We start from the raw sequence: 22,950 nt of genomic DNA, 5'->3' as shown, positions 1-22,950 counted from the left end.
ATTTTCAAAATGATACTTTAATTTCCGTTGTGAAAATTAGTCGCGCTGCATTCCGTCGAGACTCTGTACAAAACTTGTCAACTACCGTGCGTATACTCCGTGCTTTTGTATCAAAGGTGCAAATCACAATCTCTTTTTTATACGGCCAATCTCACACGCATTTATTTTGACAAGCTGTACGTATGAACCGATCGAATGTATGAATGAAATAATACGTACATGTATAAACCGATCGAACGTATGAATGAAGTCAAATATTCACACTTCACTCTTGCTTTATTATAACAATCAAACAAAATAATACTTTCCTTCGTATGTTCAATATCCTTGAATGTCTTTAATATATTGTAAAATTAAAAAGTTTTGGATTTTGTGTGTGTGCATTTTCTACGCCATCCGCACGTTCATTTTGTACGTGCAAAATCTTCAATACTGGCTAATAAGCGACCTCGCTCCGTATCAGGAGAGTGATTTTGAATAGATAGACGAGGGTACGTAAGGATCACGTTTGGAAATCGCCTCTCTATTAAAAATTATTCTTCGGGATATTGCCAACGTTACCAACCCCCAATTGAAACCGGTTAGAAACTGATACAAATCTAAAACATTTATGAATATTTCATAGTATTTAAAATCAGTATTAATTTTTTTGGTTGACGTTCTTTATATCCCAAACAATAACATGCTTTATATCCAAAACATTTTACTGCCTTTCAGGTCGCATACTCAACACAACCAGTATACTAGGGCGTAAGGCCACTGTAGGACGCTCATGCTACGTAGCATCAAAACACGCAATGGAAGGCTTTACGCAGTGCCTCAGGCTTGAAATGAAGCAATGGAACGTCCGTGTTAGTACCATCGAACCAGGAAACTTTGTTAGCGCTACCGGAATCTTCACTAAGGAGAAGGTACAAACTCTAGCGTCCAAAATGTGGGACAATATGCCAGAATCAATACAACAGGATTACGGGAGACAACGCTTTGACGACTATGCTAGAAAGATGGAAAACTTCGTAACTGGAGGGTGCAAAGAAATGACTCCGGTTATAAATTGTATCGAGAAGGCGCTGTTTGATAAGAAACCAAGAATACGATACTGTCCTAAAACGTTTGATGAACATGTTTTGTCTTTTGTAATGACTCACTTTCCGCATGAACTATCAGACTTTATATATAATTTGTGAAAGATATATAATGAAAGACAGAGATAAAAAAGACTAGTTTGCGTCTGACGTCAAGGTAAAGGCGCGCAGTGATTGGTTGCCGACCTGCGCAGTACGGCATTTTCTGTCTAGTTGTCAGAATTTCAGACGCGAACTACAATCAAGTGCAAATTTCCCTGGGACACTTGTTCATATTTCGCGCCCTCTGTTCAATAAAACCGGTCATATGAAGTTCACCATGTGATATTTTATTTGTATAGTTTCCAACCTATTTCGAATCCTCCTCCCCACCAACCAATGTTGGAGCAAAATATAGGCCATTTAAAAAATGAGGCGTTTGGTATACAACATTGAATAAGGGGTGCAGGGAGGTCATTGAACTATGAAAGTGTCCCAGCAAATTTGCACTTGATTGTATAGGGGATGCGAAAAATAATCTATTAATATCAATAAAATCGCCATAACTCTCGAACGCGTTGCTCGATTTTCATAATTTTTTCAGTGATGTCAAGATAATTTCATTATGCATTACACGATTAGCCAATTTTTAAAACATTTATTAAAATAAACATTTTTTTGAATATCAAACCCTGCAATGCATGCATTTTTCAAGGAATATTTGACACATTGATTGCTTATATTAGAGTGGACATATAAATTCTCCTTTGGTAGAATTTACAAACATAATAAAAGCAAACCAAATAAGAAATTAAGAAAATATAGAAATAAATAGAACAGAATCATGATGTTTGTCTCATCATTGATCTTTCAAATTCATTACCCTATTTCAAATGCTATTATCGGAATGCACGTTAAACTCTTTAATATAGGCCTTCAACTACCCATCACAGACACGCTAATTCAACGTAACAATGCCATGCAAAAAAGTGTATATACAGTTATATACAATTACACATTTTGAATGTGCTTATTATTGGTATTAAAAAATAAAAAAGAGATAAAGAGCAGGATTTAAAAGTAAACATATCGGCGACAATGAGCTTCGAACCGTAGCCCTCATGATCAGAAGGCAGTAAGCAAACCACTACACTATGGTTGAGCTGTTGTTATTCATGCGAATTTATTTATAACAAGGATAACAAGAATTAATGACGCAATAACGGTCTACCAGAATAATATAACTTAAAAAGTAATATATATTTATTTAACATTATGGTAGACCGTGCTCATTTGGCTTAAATGGAGGAATAATTACCAATAAACATATCAAAGTTAGGAAGGTACGTATAATGTGACCGTGTATATTCAAAATATACGTTAGATAAATGCTGAATACGACCAAAACATGAGTTTTAATGAATGATTTCATTGGATCGAAGCTCGATAACACAATACAGTAGCATTGCAATGATAGGATTAAATACGCTGAAATCGAGTGCAATTGTCATCAGTCTCCCGGTGGCATATAGTTACTGGCTTTGCTTCTCGCCCCCGAGATCTCGAGTTCGAACTAAAGGGAAACAATTGTTTTGTTTTATGATTTTTTTTGTTATTTCAGTAGGTATTTTTAACTGATTGTACTCTATATTTCCAATATGATTTAATTTTGATTAGTTTTAAATTGTTTTAAAAGTGAATTTTGAGATAATGCGCTTATAATAGCAATCATGTGTCAAATATGCCTTAAATAATGCATATATTGCAGCGTTTTGATACCTAAAAATATTTAGTTTGAAAAAAAATGACAATTAAAGTAACGAAAATATGCGCAATGTTATTTGTTTTAAATTAGTGAAAAAATCATGTCAATCGAGCAACGCGTTTGCGAGTTATGGTAATTTTACTGAAAGTAATGGATTATTTTTTGTCTTCTTCAATACATGTATAGGGGATGCGAAAAATAATCTATTAATATCAATAAAATCGCCATAACTCTCGAACGCGTTGCTCGATTTTCATAATTTTTCAGTGATGTCAAGATAATTTCATTATGCATTACACGATTAGCCAATTTTAAAACATTTATTAAAATAAACATTTTTTGAATATCAAACCCTGCAATGCATGCATTTTTCAAGGAATATTTGACACATTGATTGCTTATATTAGAGTGGACATATAAATTCTCCTTTGGTAGAATTTACAAACATAATAAAAGCAAACCAAATAAGAAATTAAGAAAATATAGAAATAAATAGAACAGAATCATGATGTTTGTCTCATCATTGATCTTTCAAATTCATTACCCTATTTCAAATGCTATTATCGGAATGCACGTTAAACTCTTTAATATAGGCCTTCAACTACCCATCACAGACACGCTAATTCAACGTAACAATGCCATGCCAAAAAGTGTATATACAGTTATATACAATTACACATTTTAAATGTGCTTATTATTGGTATTCAAAAATAACTAGAGTCAACAGACGCTGAATACAAGCCGCAATTTGACCCCTATAACTTGACCCCTGGGTCACGGATGGGGTCAACTGCTATTGCATTGTGCTTAGGATGTCATAAGAAATATTCCTGGTCAATTTCAGCTTAATCGGAACTTATACATGGATTTTGATTTTTTTAAATTTTTGATTGACCTTTTGACCCCCTTAATGACCTTTGACCTCAATGAAAAAAAACCCTTATGTACACCGACAAAATGCATTGTTCCAATTTTAATTAAAAACTTCTAACATGTTCAGTTCTTGAGATAAAAATTCTTAAAGTTATTCAGCTAAAAACAGGAAGTGACCCCTTAATGACCTTTGACCCCCAAAATAAAAATACCATGCATACATCAGGGAACACTAATTCATGTATGTTGGTTATATTATTCTGGTCTGTTTACATTTTGAGATAAAAAATTTTGAACATTTTTGATAATTTTGGTTTTTGACCGGAAGTAACCCCTTAATGACCTTTGACCCCAAAACTGTAGGCATCCTAAAGACCTTGGCTAGTAGCAATGCATGTGTGCTAATGGCGACTCTCTGCTATGTAATTTGTAAAGACAGTGATTTTTTGAATATTTTTTAAACTTTGACCGGAAATGACCCCTTAATGACCTTTGACCCCTTATCTGAGCACACCCTATAGACACCGACTAAAGTCGAGTCACATGATATAACCATGTCCTCATCGCATGAAATTTGTGGAAGGAGTAGCATTTTTTGTGAAATCACATTTTTGACCATTATAGCTAGGTCAAAGGTCACAGCGAGGTCAAAGTCAAATGGAAGATTTGGCCTAGCCCAATGGTCATTTGGGTCAACTTTGGTTGAAATCTGTCAATCCCTTGCGGAGCTTCATGCAGTTGATTATGGTTGCCAGAAGAAAGAAGAAAAAGAAGAAAGAAGAAGAAGAAGAATTGAGAAGAGACAGAACAAGCCGACATTCGTCGTCGGCTTGTAAAAAAAGAGATAAAGAGCAGGATTTAAAAGTAAACATATCGGCGACAATGAGCTTCGAACCGTAGCCCTCATAATCAGAAGGCAGTAAGCAAACCACTACACTATGGTTGAGCTGTTGTTATTCATGCGAATTTATTTATAACAAGGATAACAAGAATTAATGACGCAATAACGGTCTACCAGAATAATATAACTTAAAAAGTAATATATATTTATTTAACATTATGGTAGACCGTGCTCATTTGGCTTAAATGGAGGAATAATTACCAATAAACATATCAAAGTTAGGAAGGTACGTATAATGTGACCGTGTATATTCAAAATATACGTTAGATAAATGCTGAATACGACCAAAACATGAGTTTTAATGAATGATTTCATTGGATCGAAGCTCGATAACACAATACAGTAGCATTGCAATGATAGGATTAAATACGCTGAAATCGAGTGCAATTGTCATCAGTCTCCCGGTGGCATATAGTTACTGGCTTTGCTTCTCGACACCGAGATCTCGAGTTCGAACTAAAGGGAAACAATTGTTTTGTTTTATGATTTTTTTTGTTATTTCAGTAGGTATTTTTAACTGATTGTACTCTATATTTCCAATATGATTTAATTTTGATTAGTTTTAAATTGTTTTAAAAGTGAATTTTGAGATAATGCGCTTATAATAGCAATCATGTGTCAAATATGCCTTAAATAATGCATATATTGCAGCGTTTTGATACCTAAAAATATTTAGTTTGACAAAAATGACAATTAAAGTAACCAAAATATGCGCAATGTTATTTGTTTTAAATTAGTGAAAAAATCATGTCAATCGAGCAACGCGTTTGCGAGTTATGGTAATTTTACTGAAAGTAATAGATTATTTTTGTCTTCTTCAATACAATCAAGTGCAAATTTCCTGGGACACTTGTTCATATTTCGCGCCCTCTGTTCAATAAAACCGGTCATATGAAGTTCACCATGTGATATTTTATTTGTATAGTTTCCAACCTATTTCGAATCCTCCTCCCCACCAACCAATGTTGGAGCAAAAATATAGGCCATTTAAAAAATGAGGCGTTTGGTATACAACATTGAATAAGGGGTGCGGGGAGGATCTTTGAACTATGAAAGTGTCCCAGCAAATATGCACTTGATTGTATAGGGGATGCGAAAAAATAATCTATTAATATCAATAAAATCGCCATAACTCTCGAACGCGTTGCTCGATTTTCATAATTTTTCAGTGATGTCAAGATAATTTCATTATGCATTACACGATTAGCCAATTTTAAAAACATTTATTAAAATAAACATTTTTTTGAATATCAAACCCTGCAATGCATGCATTTTTCAAGGAATATTTGACACATTGATTGCTTATATTAGAGTGGACATATAAATTCTCCTTTGGTAGAATTTACAAACATAATAAAAGCAAACCAAATAAGAAATTAAGAAAATATAGAAATAAATAGAACAGAATCATGATGTTTGTCTCATCATTGATCTTTCAAATTCATTACCCTATTTCAAATGCTATTATCGGAATGCACGTTAAACTCTTTAATATAGGCCTTCAACTACCCATCACAGACACGCTAATTCAACGTAACAATGCCATGCCAAAAAAGTGTATATACAGTTATATACAATTACACATTTTAAATGTGCTTATTATTGGTATTCAAAAAAAAAAAAGAGATAAAGAGCAGGATTTAAAAGTAAACATATCGGCGACAATGAGCTTCGAACCGTAGCCCTCATGATCAGAAGGCAGTAAGCAAACCACTACACTATGGTTGAGCTGTTGTTATTCATGCGAATTTATTTATAACAAGGATAACAAGAATTAATGACGCAATAACGGTCTACCAGAATAATATAACTTAAAAAGTAATATATATTTATTTAACATTATGGTAGACCGTGCTCATTTGGCTTAAATGGAGGAATAATTACCAATAAACATATCAAAGTTAGGAAGGTACGTATAATGTGACCGTGTATATTCAAAATATACGTTAGATAAATGCTGAATACGACCAAAACATGAGTTTTAATGAATGATTTCATTGGATCGAAGCTCGATAACACAATACAGTAGCATTGCAATGATAGGATTAAATACGCTGAAATCGAGTGCAATTGTCATCAGTCTCCCGGTGGCATATAGTTACTGGCTTTGCTTCTCGTCCCCGAGATCTCGAGTTCGAACTAAAGGGAAACAATTGTTTTGTTTTATGATTTTTTTTGTTATTTCAGTAGGTATTTTTAACTGATTGTACTCTATATTTCCAATATGATTTAATTTTGATTAGTTTTAAATTGTTTTAAAAGTGAATTTTGAGATAATGCGCTTATAATAGCAATCATGTGTCAAATATGCCTTAAATAATGCATATATTGCAGCGTTTTGATACCTAAAAATATTTAGTTTGACAAAAATGACAATTAAAGTAACCAAAATATGCGCAATGTTATTTGTTTTAAATTAGTGAAAAAATCATGTCAATCGAGCAACGCGTTTGCGAGTTATGGTAATTTTACTGAAAGTAATAGATTATTTTTTTTCTTTTTCAATACATGTATAGGGGATGCGAAAAAATAATCTATTAATATCAATAAAATCGCCATAACTCTCGAACGCGTTGCTCGATTTTCATAATTTTTCAGTGATGTCAAGATAATTTCATGCATGCATTACACGATTAGCCAATTTTTAAAACATTTATTAAAATAAACATTTTTTTGAATATCAAACCCTGCAATGCATGCATTTTTCAAGGAATATTTGACACATTGATTGCTTATATTAGAGTGGACATATAAATTCTCCTTTGGTAGAATTTACAAACATAATAAAAGCAAACCAAATAAGAAATTAAGAAAATATAGAAATAAATAGAACAGAATCATGATGTTTGTCTCATCATTGATCTTTCAAATTCATTACCCTATTTCAAATGCTATTATCGGAATGCACGTTAAACTCTTTAATATAGGCCTTCAACTACCCATCACAGACACGCTAATTCAACGTAACAATGCCATGCCAAAAAGTGTATATACAGTTATATACAATTACACATTTTAAATGTGCTTATTATTGGTATTCAAAAATAACTAGAGTCAACAGACGCTGAATACAAGCCGCAATTTGACCCTATAACTTGACCCCTGGGTCACGGATGGGTCAACTGCTATTGCATTGTGCTTAGGATGTCATAAGAAATATTCCTGGTCAATTTCAGCTTAATCGGAACTTATACATGGATTTTGATTTTTTTTAAATTTTTGATTGACCTTTTGACCCCCTTAATGACCTTTGACCTCAAAAAAAAAAAAAAAACCCTTATGTACACCGACAAAATGCATTGTTCCAATTTTAATTAAAAACTTCTAACATGTTCAGTTCTTGAGATAAAAATTCTTAAAGTTATTCAGCTAAAAACAGGAAGTGACCCCTTAATGACCTTTGACCCCCAAAATAAAAATACCATGCATACATCAGGGAACACTAATTCATGTATGTTGGTTATATTATTCTGGTCTGTTTACATTTTGAGATAAAAAAATTTTGAACATTTTTGATAATTTTGGTTTTTGACCGGAAGTAACCCCTTAATGACCTTTGACCCCAAAACTGTAGGCATCCTAAAGACCTTGGCTAGTAGCAATGCATGTGTGCTAATGGCGACTCTCTGCTATGTAATTTGTAAAGACAGTGATTTTTTGAATATTTTTTAAACTTTGACCGGAAATGACCCCTTAATGACCTTTGACCCCTTATCTGAGCACACCCTATAGACACCGACTAAAGTCGAGTCACATGATATAACCATGTCCTCATCGCATGAAATTTGTGGAAGGAGTAGCATTTTTGTGAAATCACATTTTGACCATTATAGCTAGGTCAAAGGTCACAGCGAGGTCAAAGTCAAATGGAAGATTTGGCCTAGCCCAATGGTCATTTGGGTCAACTTTGGTTGAAATCTGTCAATCCCTTGCGGAGCTTCATGCAGTTGATTATGGTTGCCAGAAGAAAGAAGAAAGAAGAAAGAAGAAGAAGAAGAAGAATTGAGAAGAGACAGAACAAGCCGACATTCGTCGTCGGCTTGTAAAAAAAGAGATAAAGAGCAGGATTTAAAAGTAAACATATCGGCGACAATGAGCTTCGAACCGTAGCCCTCATAATCAGAAGGCAGTAAGCAAACCACTACACTATGGTTGAGCTGTTGTTATTCATGCGAATTTATTTATAACAAGGATAACAAGAATTAATGACGCAATAACGGTCTACCAGAATAATATAACTTAAAAAGTAATATATATTTATTTAACATTATGGTAGACCGTGCTCATTTGGCTTAAATGGAGGAATAATTACCAATAAACATATCAAAGTTAGGAAGGTACGTATAATGTGACCGTGTATATTCAAAATATACGTTAGATAAATGCTGAATACGACCAAAACATGAGTTTTAATGAATGATTTCATTGGATCGAAGCTCGATAACACAATACAGTAGCATTGCAATGATAGGATTAAATACGCTGAAATCGAGTGCAATTGTCATCAGTCTCCCGGTGGCATATAGTTACTGGCTTTGCTTCTCGCCCCGAGATCTCGAGTTCGAACTAAAGGGAAACAATTGTTTTGTTTTATGATTTTTTTTGTTATTTCAGTAGGTATTTTTAACTGATTGTACTCTATATTTCCAATATGATTTAATTTTGATTAGTTTTAAATTGTTTTAAAAGTGAATTTTGAGATAATGCGCTTATAATAGCAATCATGTGTCAAATATGCCTTAAATAATGCATATATTGCAGCGTTTTGATACCTAAAAATATTTAGTTTGAAAAAAAATGACAATTAAAGTAACCAAAATATGCGCAATGTTATTTGTTTTAAATTAGTGAAAAAATCATGTCAATCGAGCAACGCGTTTGCGAGTTATGGTAATTTTACTGAAAGTAATAGATTATTTTTGTCTTCTTCAATACAATCAAGTGCAAATTTCCTGGGACACTTGTTCATATTTCGCGCCCTCTGTTCAATAAAACCGGTCATATGAAGTTCACCATGTGATATTTTATTTGTATAGTTTCCAACCTATTTCGAATCCCCTCCCTCCCCTCCAACCTATGTTGGAGCAAAAATATAGGCCATTTAAAAAATGAGGCGTTTGGTATACAACATTGAATAAGGGGTGCAGGGAGGTCATTGAACTATGAAAGTGTCCCAGCAAATTTGCACTTGATTGTATAGGGGATGCGAAAAATAATCTATTAATATCAATAAAATCGCCATAACTCTCGAACGCGTTGCTCGATTTTCATAATTTTTCAGTGATGTCAAGATAATTTCATTATGCATTACACGATTAGCCAATTTTTAAAACATTTATTAAAATAAACATTTTTTTGAATATCAAACCCTGCAATGCATGCATTTTCAAGGAATATTTGACACATTGATTGCTTATATTAGAGTGGACATATAAATTCTCCTTTGGTAGAATTTACAAACATAATAAAAGCAAACCAAATAAGAAATTAAGAAAATATAGAAATAAATAGAACAGAATCATGATGTTTGTCTCATCATTGATCTTTCAAATTCATTACCCTATTTCAAATGCTATTATCGGAATGCACGTTAAACTCTTTAATATAGGCCTTCAACTACCCATCACAGACACGCTAATTCAACGTAACAATGCCATGCCAAAAAGTGTATATACAGTTATATACAATTACACATTTTAAATGTGCTTATTATTGGTATTCAAAAATAAAAAAGAGATAAAGAGCAGGATTTAAAAGTAAACATATCGGCGACAATGAGCTTCGAACCGTAGCCCTCATGATCAGAAGGCAGTAAGCAAACCACTACACTATGGTTGAGCTGTTGTTATTCATGCGAATTTATTTATAACAAGGATAACAAGAATTAATGACGCAATAACGGTCTACCAGAATAATATAACTTAAAAAGTAATATATATTTATTTAACATTATGGTAGACCGTGCTCATTTGGCTTAAATGGAGGAATAATTACCAATAAACATATCAAAGTTAGGAAGGTACGTATAATGTGACCGTGTATATTCAAAATATACGTTAGATAAATGCTGAATACGACCAAAACATGAGTTTTAATGAATGATTTCATTGGATCGAAGCTCGATAACACAATACAGTAGCATTGCAATGATAGGATTAAATACGCTGAAATCGAGTGCAATTGTCATCAGTCTCCCGGTGGCATATAGTTACTGGCTTTGCTTCTCGCCCCCGAGATCTCGAGTTCGAACTAAAGGGAAACAATTGTTTTGTTTTATGATTTTTTTTGTTATTTCAGTAGGTATTTTTAACTGATTGTACTCTATATTTCCAATATGATTTAATTTTGATTAGTTTTAAATTGTTTTAAAAGTGAATTTTGAGATAATGCGCTTATAATAGCAATCATGTGTCAAATATGCCTTAAATAATGCATATATTGCAGCGTTTTGATACCTAAAATATTTAGTTTGACAAAAATGACAATTAAAGTAACGAAAATAGGCGCAATGTTATTTGTTTTAAATGAGGGAAAGAATCAGGTCAATCGAGCAACGCGTTTGCGAGTTATGGTAATTTTACTGAAAGTAATAGATTATTTTTGTCTTCTTCAATACATGTATAGGGATGCGAAAAATAATCTATTAATATCAATAAAATCGCCATAACTCTCGAACGCGTTGCTCGATTTTCATAATTTTTCAGTGATGTCAAGATAATTTCATTATGCATTACACGATTAGCCAATTTTAAAACATTTATTAAAATAAACATTTTTTGAATATCAAACCCTGCAATGCATGCATTTTTCAAGGAATATTTGACACATTGATTGCTTATATTAGAGTGGACATATAAATTCTCCTTTGGTAGAATTTACAAACATAATAAAAGCAAACCAAATAAGAAATTAAGAAAATATAGAAATAAATAGAACAGAATCATGATGTTTGTCTCATCATTGATCTTTCAAATTCATTACCCTATTTCAAATGCTATTATCGGAATGCACGTTAAACTCTTTAATATAGGCCTTCAACTACCCATCACAGACACGCTAATTCAACGTAACAATGCCATGCCAAAAAGTGTATATACAGTTATATACAATTACACATTTTAAATGTGCTTATTATTGGTATTCAAAAATAAAAAAAGAGATAAAGAGCAGGATTTAAAAGTAAACATATCGGCGACAATGAGCTTCGAACCGTAGCCCTCATAATCAGAAGGCAGTAAGCAAACCACTACACTATGGTTGAGCTGTTGTTATTCATGCGAATTTATTTATAACAAGGATAACAAGAATTAATGACGCAATAACGGTCTACCAGAATAATATAACTTAAAAAGTAATATATATTTATTTAACATTATGGTAGACCGTGCTCATTTGGCTTAAATGGAGGAATAATTACCAATAAACATATCAAAGTTAGGAAGGTACGTATAATGTGACCGTGTATATTCAAAATATACGTTAGATAAATGCTGAATACGACCAAAACATAAGTTTTAATGAATGATTTCATTGGATCGAAGCTCGATAACACAATACAGTAGCATTGCAATGATAGGATTAAATACGCTGAAATCGAGTGCAATTGTCATCAGTCTCCCGGTGGCATATAGTTACTGGCTTTGCTTCTCGCCCCGAGATCTCGAGTTCGAACTAAAGGGAAACAATTGTTTTGTTTTATGATTTTTTGTTATTTCAGTAGGTATTTTTAACTGATTGTACTCTATATTTCCAATATGATTTAATTTTGATTAGTTTTAAATTGTTTTAAAAGTGAATTTTGAGATAATGCGCTTATAATAGCAATCATGTGTCAAATATGCCTTAAATAATGCATATATTGCAGCGTTTTGATACCTAAAAATATTTAGTTTGAAAAAAATGACAATTAAAGTAACCAAAATATGCGCAATGTTATTTGTTTTAAATTAGTGAAAAAATCATGTCAATCGAGCAACGCGTTTGCGAGTTATGGTAATTTTACTGAAAGTAATAGATTATTTTTTTTTTTCTTCAATACAATCAAGTGCAAATTTCCCTGGGACACTTGTTCATATTTCGCGCCCTCTGTTCAATAAAACCGGTCATATGAAGTTCACCATGTGATATTTTATTTGTATAGTTTCCAACCTATTTCGAATCCTCCTCCCCACCAACCAATGTTGGAGCAAAAATATAGGCCATTTAAAAATGAGGCGTTTGGTATACAACATTGAATAAGGGGTGCGGGGAGGGTCATTGAACTATGAAAGTGTCCCAGCAAATTTGCACTTGATTGTATAGGGGATGCGAAAAATAATCTATTAATATCAATAAAATCGCCATAACTCTCGAACGCGTTGCTCGATTTTCATAATTTTTTCAGTGATGTCAAGATAATTTCATTATGCATTACACGATTAGCCAATTTTTAAAACATTTATTAAAATAAACATTTTTTGAATATCAAACCCTGCAATGCATGCATTTTTCAAGGAATATTTGACACATTGATTGCTTATATTAGAGTGGACATATAAATTCTCCTTTGGTAGAATTTACAAACATAATAAAAGCAAACCAAATAAGAAATTAAGAAAATATAGAAATAAATAGAACAGAATCATGATGTTTGTCTCATCATTGATCTTTCAAATTCATTACCCTATTTCAAATGCTATTATCGGAATGCACGTTAAACTCTTTAATATAGGCCTTCAACTACCCATCACAGACACGCTAATTCAACGTAACAATGCCATGCCAAAAAGTGTATATACAGTTATATACAATTACACATTTTAAATGTGCTTATTATTGGTATTCAAAAATAAAAAAGAGATAAAGAGCAGGATTTAAAAGTAAACATATCGGCGACAATGAGCTTCGAACCGTAGCCCTCATGATCAGAAGGCAGTAAGCAAACCACTACACTATGGTTGAGCTGTTGTTATTCATGCGAATTTATTTATAACAAGGATAACAAGAATTAATGACGCAATAACGGTCTACCAGAATAATATAACTTAAAAAGTAATATATATTTATTTAACATTATGGTAGACCGTGCTCATTTGGCTTAAATGGAGGAATAATTACCAATAAACATATCAAAGTTAGGAAGGTACGTATAATGTGACCGTGTATATTCAAAATATACGTTAGATAAATGCTGAATACGACCAAAACATGAGTTTTAATGAATGATTTCATTGGATCGAAGCTCGATAACACAATACAGTAGCATTGCAATGATAGGATTAAATACGCTGAAATCGAGTGCAATTGTCATCAGTCTCCCGGTGGCATATAGTTACTGGCTTTGCTTCTCGCCCCGAGATCTCGAGTTCGAACTAAAGGGAAACAATTGTTTTGTTTTATGATTTTTTTTGTTATTTCAGTAGGTATTTTTAACTGATTGTACTCTATATTTCCAATATGATTTAATTTTGATTAGTTTTAAATTGTTTTAAAAGTGAATTTTGAGATAATGCGCTTATAATAGCAATCATGTGTCAAATATGCCTTAAATAATGCATATATTGCAGCGTTTTGATACCTAAAAATATTTAGTTTGACAAAAAATGACAATTAAAGTAACCAAAATATGCGCAATGTTATTTGTTTTAAATTAGTGAAAAAATCATGTCAATCGAGCAACGCGTTTGCGAGTTATGGTAATTTTACTGAAAGTAATAGATTATTTTTTGTCTTCTTCAATACATGTATAGGGGATGCGAAAAATAATCTATTAATATCAATAAAATCGCCATAACTCTCGAACGCGTTGCTCGATTTTCATAATTTTTTCAGTGATGTCAAGATAATTTCATTATGCATTACACGATTAGCCAATTTTTAAAACATTTATTAAAATAAACATTTTTTGAATATCAAACCCTGCAATGCATGCATTTTTCAAGGAATATTTGACACATTGATTGCTTATATTAGAGTGGACATATAAATTCTCCTTTGGTAGAATTTACAAACATAATAAAAGCAAACCAAATAAGAAATTAAGAAAATATAGAAATAAATAGAACAGAATCATGATGTTTGTCTCATCATTGATCTTTCAAATTCATTACCCTATTTCAAATGCTATTATCGGAATGCACGTTAAACTCTTTAATATAGGCCTTCAACTACCCATCACAGACACGCTAATTCAACGTAACAATGCCATGCCAAAAAGTGTATATACAGTTATATACAATTACACATTTTAAATGTGCTTATTATTGGTATTCAAAAATAAAAAAAGAGATAAAGAGCAGGATTTAAAAGTAAACATATCGGCGACAATGAGCTTCGAACCGTAGCCCTCATAATCAGAAGGCAGTAAGCAAACCACTACACTATGGTTGAGCTGTTGTTATTCATGCGAATTTATTTATAACAAGGATAACAAGAATTAATGACGCAATAACGGTCTACCAGAATAATATAACTTAAAAAGTAATATATATTTATTTAACATTATGGTAGACCGTGCTCATTTGGCTTAAATGGAGGAATAATTACCAATAAACATATCAAAGTTAGGAAGGTACGTATAATGTGACCGTGTATATTCAAAATATACGTTAGATAAATGCTGAATACGACCAAAACATGAGTTTTAATGAATGATTTCATTGGATCGAAGCTCGATAACACAATACAGTAGCATTGCAATGATAGGATTAAATACGCTGAAATCGAGTGCAATTGTCATCAGTCTCCCGGTGGCATATAGTTACTGGCTTTGCTTCTCGCCCCGAGATCTCGAGTTCGAACTAAAGGGAAACAATTGTTTTGTTTTATGATTTTTTTGTTATTTCAGTAGGTATTTTTAACTGATTGTACTCTATATTTCCAATATGATTTAATTTTGATTAGTTTTAAATTGTTTTAAAAGTGAATTTTGAGATAATGCGCTTATAATAGCAATCATGTGTCAAATATGCCTTAAATAATGCATATATTGCAGCGTTTTGATACCTAAAAATATTTAGTTTGAAAAAAAATGACAATTAAAGTAACCAAAATATGCGCAATGTTATTTGTTTTAAATTAGTGAAAAAATCATGTCAATCGAGCAACGCGTTTGCGAGTTATGGTAATTTTACTGAAAGTAATAGATTATTTTGTCTTCTTCAATACAATCAAGTGCAAATTTCCCTGGGACACTTGTTCATATTTCGCGCCCTCTGTTCAATAAAACCGGTCATATGAAGTTCACCATGTGATATTTTATTTGTATAGTTTCCAACCTATTTCGAATCCCCTCCTCCCCACCAACCAATGTTGGAGCAAAAATATAGGCCATTTAAAAAATGAGGCGTTTGGTATACAACATTGAATAAGGGGTGCGGGGAGGTCATTGAACTATGAAAGTGTCCCAGCAAATTTGCACTTGATTGTATAGGGGATGCGAAAAATAATCTATTAATATCAATAAAATCGCCATAACTCTCGAACGCGTTGCTCGATTTTCATAATTTTTCAGTGATGTCAAGATAATTTCATTATGCATTACACGATTAGCCAATTTTAAAACATTTATTAAAATAAACATTTTTTGAATATCAAACCCTGCAATGCATGCATTTTTCAAGGAATATTTGACACATTGATTGCTTATATTAGAGTGGACATATAAATTCTCCTTTGGTAGAATTTACAAACATAATAAAAGCAAACCAAATAAGAAATTAAGAAAATATAGAAATAAATAGAACAGAATCATGATGTTTGTCTCATCATTGATCTTTCAAATTCATTACCCTATTTCAAATGCTATTATCGGAATGCACGTTAAACTCTTTAATATAGGCCTTCAACTACCCATCACAGACACGCTAATTCAACGTAACAATGCCATGCCAAAAAGTGTATATACAGTTATATACAATTACACATTTTAAATGTGCTTATTATTGGTATTCAAAAATAAAAAAGAGATAAAGAGCAGGATTTAAAAGTAAACATATCGGCGACAATGAGCTTCGAACCGTAGCCCTCATGATCAGAAGGCAGTAAGCAAACCACTACACTATGGTTGAGCTGTTGTTATTCATGCGAATTTATTTATAACAAGGATAACAAGAATTAATGACGCAATAACGGTCTACCAGAATAATATAACTTAAAAAGTAATATATATTTATTTAACATTATGGTAGACCGTGCTCATTTGGCTTAAATGGAGGAATAATTACCAATAAACATATCAAAGTTAGGAAGGTACGTATAATGTGACCGTGTATATTCAAAATATACGTTAGATAAATGCTGAATACGACCAAAACATGAGTTTTAATGAATGATTTCATTGGATCGAAGCTCGATAACACAATACAGTAGCATTGCAATGATAGGATTAAATACGCTGAAATCGAGTGCAATTGTCATCAGTCTCCCGGTGGCATATAGTTACTGGCTTTGCTTCTCGCCCCCGAGATCTCGAGTTCGAACTAAAGGGAAACAATTGTTTTGTTTTATGATTTTTTTTGTTATTTCAGTAGGTATTTTTAACTGATTGTACTCTATATTTCCAATATGATTTAATTTTGATTAGTTTTAAATTGTTTTAAAAGTGAATTTTGAGATAATGCGCTTATAATAGCAATCATGTGTCAAATATGCCTTAAATAATGCATATATTGCAGCGTTTTGATACCTAAAAATATTTAGTTTGACAAAAAATGACAATTAAAGTAACCAAAATATGCGCAATGTTATTTGTTTTAAATTAGTGAAAAAATCATGTCAATCGAGCAACGCGTTTGCGAGTTATGGTAATTTTACTGAAAGTAATAGATTATTTTTTGTCTTCTTCAATACATGTATAGGGGATGCGAAAAAATAATCTATTAATATCAATAAAATCGCCATAACTCTCGAACGCGTTGCTCGATTTTCATAATTTTTTCAGTGATGTCAAGATAATTTCATTATGCATTACACGATTAGCCAATTTTTAAAACATTTATTAAAATAAACATTTTTTGAATATCAAACCCTGCAATGCATGCATTTTTCAAGGAATATTTGACACATTGATTGCTTATATTAGAGTGGACATATAAATTCTCCTTTGGTAGAATTTACAAACATAATAAAAGCAAACCAAATAAGAAATTAAGAAAAATAGAAAGAAATAAATAGAACAGAATCATGATGTTTGTCTCATCATTGATCTTTCAAATTCATTACCCTATTTCAAATGCTATTATCGGAATGCACGTTAAACTCTTTAATATAGGCCTTCAACTACCCATCACAGACACGCTAATTCAACGTAACAATGCCATGCCAAAAAGTGTATATACAGTTATATACAATTACACATTTTAAATGTGCTTATTATTGGTATTCAAAAATAAAAAAGAGATAAAGAGCAGGATTTAAAAGTAAACATATCGGCGACAATGAGCTTCGAACCGTAGCCCTCATAATCAGAAGGCAGTAAGCAAACCACTACACTATGGTTGAGCTGTTGTTATTCATGCGAATTTATTTATAACAAGGATAACAAGAATTAATGACGCAATAACGGTCTACCAGAATAATATAACTTAAAAAGTAATATATATTTATTTAACATTATGGTAGACCGTGCTCATTTGGCTTAAATGGAGGAATAATTACCAATAAACATATCAAAGTTAGGAAGGTACGTATAATGTGACCGTGTATATTCAAAATATACGTTAGATAAATGCTGAATACGACCAAAACATGAGTTTTAATGAATGATTTCATTGGATCGAAGCTCGATAACACAATACAGTAGCATTGCAATGATAGGATTAAATACGCGAAATCGAGTGCAATTGTCATCAGTCTCCCGGTGGCATATAGTTACTGGCTTTGCTTCTCGCCCCGAGATCTCGAGTTCGAACTAAAGGGAAACAATTGTTTTGTTTTATGATTTTTTTGTTATTTCAGTAGGTATTTTTAACTGATTGTACTCTATATTTCCAATATGATTTAATTTTGATTAGTTTTAAATTGTTTTAAAAGTGAATTTTGAGATAATGCGCTTATAATAGCAATCATGTGTCAAATATGCCTTAAATAATGCATATATTGCAGCGTTTTGATACCTAAAAATATTTAGTTTGACAAAAAATGACAATTAAAGTAACCAAAATATGCGCAATGTTATTTGTTTTAAATTAGTGAAAAAATCATGTCAATCGAGCAACGCGTTTGCGAGTTATGGTAATTTACTGAAAGTAATAGATTATTTTTGTCTTCTTCAATACAATCAAGTGCAAATTTCCTGGGACACTTGTTCATATTTCGCGCCCTCTGTTCAATAAAACCGGTCATATGAAGTTCACCATGTGATATTTTATTTGTATAGTTTCCAACCTATTTCGAATCCCCTCCTCCCCACCAACCAATGTTGGAGCAAAAATATAGGCCATTTAAAAAATGAGGCGTTTGGTATACATCATTGAATAAGGGGTGTGGGGAGGGTCATTGAACTATGAAAGTGTCCCAGCAAATTTGCACTTGATTGTAGTCTTTTATCTCTGTCTTTCATTATAGGTGGTGTGTAGAATGTTCTTTATTTTGCACATGTATTTGCTATGCAATATGTTGTCATACTTTTGGTTTAATAATGGTTCTCAAAAATTAAAAATAATTTAATAGTCGAAGCAATTAGACATTAGTGTTGTAGAAAATGAAAAGATGAAATTGGTGATATAATATTCAACAACTCTTCCTATACCTTTGTACAGGAGCCAACCGTTGTTAAACCGTGATGAACCCACACTTTTACTGTAGCGTATACGCGAACGCGAGCGAGACTACGCGTTACGCGAGAGCGCGTAAAATTCGTCATGCCTGGAACCTTTGTGCGTATGCCAGCTTACAAGTTGAATTCAGTATTTTTCAGGTAGCGGCTAAACATTGCCGTTTTATTCTGTAGTTTTATTGCTGATATCAAAAGAGAAATCATCGAAGTTTTTGTAAGACTGAGTGGCAATGATGAACTGACATTCCTCGTAAAATAATCGTGAATTATACGATATTTAGCTTCTTTTCGTTGTTGAAAGGGATTAAATCATGTTTCACCGTTGTTCATCACCGTTTAACAACTCGCGTCCGGCGCGTCTGCGTGGTTTACTTCGCTCGGGCAGCTTTAGCTGCCCTCGCGAAGTAAACCACGCAGACGACGCGGCCACATCGTTGTTAAACGGTGATGAACAACGGTGAAACATGATTGAATCTAATTTATAACGATAATAGGTGTGATGACTACAATAGAGGAAATTCGTCTCATTTAACATACCTGTCAGCATTCTCATCTTCACACAAGAGGTGGTGGTACCTGTAGTTGCTGATTGGCATTTCTAGTGGGCCATCTTGTTTGAGACTGTTTTCCATTATTTTCATTGAAATGGACAATCAAGGAAGAGTGCAATTTAAATACTTTTTATGAAGGTTGGGCTGTGCTATTAATCTTCAGACTTATTATTTCACACAAATGATCACTCAATGCAATTAAAATATACTTTCATAAAGCATGTGTAATACAAACTTCTTTTTCCTTTCATGTAATGACTACAATAGAGGGAATTCTTCTCATTTTAACATAGCTGTCAGCATCCTCATCTTCACACAAGAGGTGGTGGTATCTGTCGTTGCTGATTGGCATTTCTAGTCGACCATCTTGTTTGTTTGAGACTGTTTAAAAATTATTTTTAGCGAAATTCGTGCTGTAATATTTATGGATAATCAAGGGACATCGCAATTTAAATACTATTGTTATCATGATATTGTTGTGATATTAATCTTCAGACTTATTTTAATATCTAATATGATTTATTGTAAAAATTTGTGGATATATAAAATTTGCATATGGCATGATATACCAATACCACCTTTTGCATGGTTTACCTTTTATTCTGACTATATTTTGCCAGTGTTCATTTCAGTGAAATAAAGGATAATCCGTAAATAATGCGTAAGATGTAGCCACTCATTAATTAAACGATTTTACTGCCAGAGAAATATTATTTGGCTGGTCTTAACCCTGGAGTTATGGACACTTTTGGGTCTCATAACTGCTTAATCCATCGGTGAGATTAAATTTGGACACAAATGCGGAGTTTTGGAGAAAATCACTAATGTACTAGATTTATGAATGGTTAATGAATGAATGGATGAATGAATGAATGAATGAATGAATGGTATGCTTATATAGCAAATGACCCCAGTGCGCTGGACAAAATCTTACAACTTAAACTACACATAATATATATTAAGTAAAACCAACATATACAGTTAAATGTTGAAAATAATTTTAGTGAAACTCTTAAGGGATGGGGTATGGACGTTTGGACAGTATTTTTTATGGTCCATGAGAGCACATCAGGCATATCGAATTGCATTCTGAATACGAAGAATGTCCTTCTGATATCAAATAATTTAGATTTTTGAAATTCGTGATATAATACGCATTTCATGGCAAATGATTAAAAATTTATATTTTGATATTTAACAGTCCTCGAAGTAAACTTTATAAATCTAATGATATGTACTTAAAGTGTATGCAGCTGGGAAGAAAAGCCGACGATCAATTGAAAATTTTGACCTATGGATGTATCCAAAAACACCAACAAAAAAAATTAGGCCTTTTTGGGAAAAAATGCATATCAATACTATGAAAGGTCAAAATTTTCAATTGATCGGCGGCCTTTCATCCCAGCTACATACACTTTCAGTTCACATCATTAGATTTATAAAGTTTACTTCGAGGACTGTTAAATATCAAAAATTTTAAAAATATCAAATTTTAATAATTTGTCATAAAATTTGTATTATATCGCGAATTTCAAAAAATCAAAATTATTTGATATCAGAAGGACATTCCTTGTATTCAGAATGCAATTCGATAGGTCTGGTGTACTCTCAGCTCCCACAAAAAATACGTGAAAACGTCGCTAAACTTTAATATCCCATTCCTTAAACTGATTTAGAAACTTGGAATTCCAGTCTTCAGGTCAATTAATTGGGAGTTGATTCCACAGCTCGGCTGCTGAATACGAAAATGATCTCTGGCCGTAAGTAACAGTATTAAGAGTCTTGCGTAGCAAGCTCGTGGTAATGTTTGATCTTAGAGCACGAGTCGGTTTCTTGATGGTGCTGAGGTTACTCAAGTATTCAGGTGCCAGGTTTTGAGGTATTTGAAAGTAAGAAGCATAAGCTTGTACATGATGCGCTGCTCTACGGGCAACCAATGAAGGGATTTAAGAATTGGAATTATGTGTTCGCGCTTCGTAGTCAATGTAACAAGCCGATGGCTGCATTTTGAACATTTAGATCTGAACTTTTAGAAGCCCATAGAGAATGGTATTGTTTGAGTCGAGTCTTGAAGAGATGAATGCGTGAATCAGTTTTTCAGTACTATTTTGATCGAGATATTTGCGCCCACGGCCAATATTGCGAGTTTTGCGAGCGAAGTGAAACGGCAAGTGTTATTAACATGACAGATCATGGAGAGATTGTCATCAACGAGAACACCAAGATCTTTGGCCTGTTTGACAGTCTCAACAACAGTATCGCCCACGAATAAATGTCAGCGTCGCGTGAGTAGCGGGATGATATGTGGACAGCCTCTGTTTTGCTGTGCCAGATCTTAAATTCCTTGATGCATTTCTCAAGTTCACTTATAGGAATATATTTGGGGATGTGCTTGCCTCTATTATTGATCAACACTATGCTAAAATTATAGTAGTAGAAGTTAAATATACTAAATTGTTATTTATATCAGGCTTTTGAGCGATACAATAAAACTGTATTATTGTATAATATTTGCAAAACACCCGGATGCATGCAATACAATATTTTTTTAATATTGTACGAGTATCTCGTACGTGTCGCGCGTTACCATGGTGACAGCACCAACACGAGTCATGATACAACAGCACAACAATACAGACACCGTTACGGCTCACTGTAAACAAGTAAAATCACAAACTTAATTCGCGGCAATTCTGGATGATGATAACCTTAGGAAATATAATCCACATCAACAAATAAACCTGTATATAATTATTCCGAAAATGGTCATTGAAGAGTAAAGAGCAGAAAACAAGGAGGTCAAAAGGTATTACAATACACATTGGTTAAACCCGGTGGCTAGGTAAGCTTAAATTTTCATTTTACCGCATAGCAAAAGCCTGATATAAATAATAATAATATTATTGAATGGCTTATTTTCGTGTGATACAAGAATATATTGCACTCGATACAAAAATATTGCACTCGTCTTCGACTCGTGCAATATTTTTCTATATATCTCGTGCAATATATTCTTGTATCACACTCAAACTCATTCAATA

General features: G+C 32.7%; 1 protein-coding gene across 1 annotated transcript in view; it reads left to right on the top strand.

Annotated features, from left to right (window-relative positions):
• LOC140143986 (D-beta-hydroxybutyrate dehydrogenase, mitochondrial-like) overlaps nt 1-1,317 on the top strand; it is a 109,461-nt gene extending 108,144 nt beyond the window's left edge. The window contains exon 3 of the mRNA XM_072165817.1: nt 718-1,317. Within this exon, the coding sequence (XP_072021918.1) occupies nt 718-1,187 (470 nt within the window). The 3' untranslated portion in view covers nt 1,188-1,317. The remainder of the gene's footprint in view (nt 1-717) is intronic.
• Nucleotides 1,318-22,950: the final 21,633 nt, after the last annotated feature.

This window comes from Amphiura filiformis, unplaced genomic scaffold, assembly GCF_039555335.1.
Source record: "Amphiura filiformis unplaced genomic scaffold, Afil_fr2py scaffold_35, whole genome shotgun sequence".
NCBI classification, from domain to species: domain Eukaryota; kingdom Metazoa; phylum Echinodermata; class Ophiuroidea; order Amphilepidida; family Amphiuridae; genus Amphiura; species Amphiura filiformis.
The sequence above is the reverse complement of the archived record's forward strand: the minus strand, read 5'-3'. Positions and strand labels throughout refer to the sequence as shown.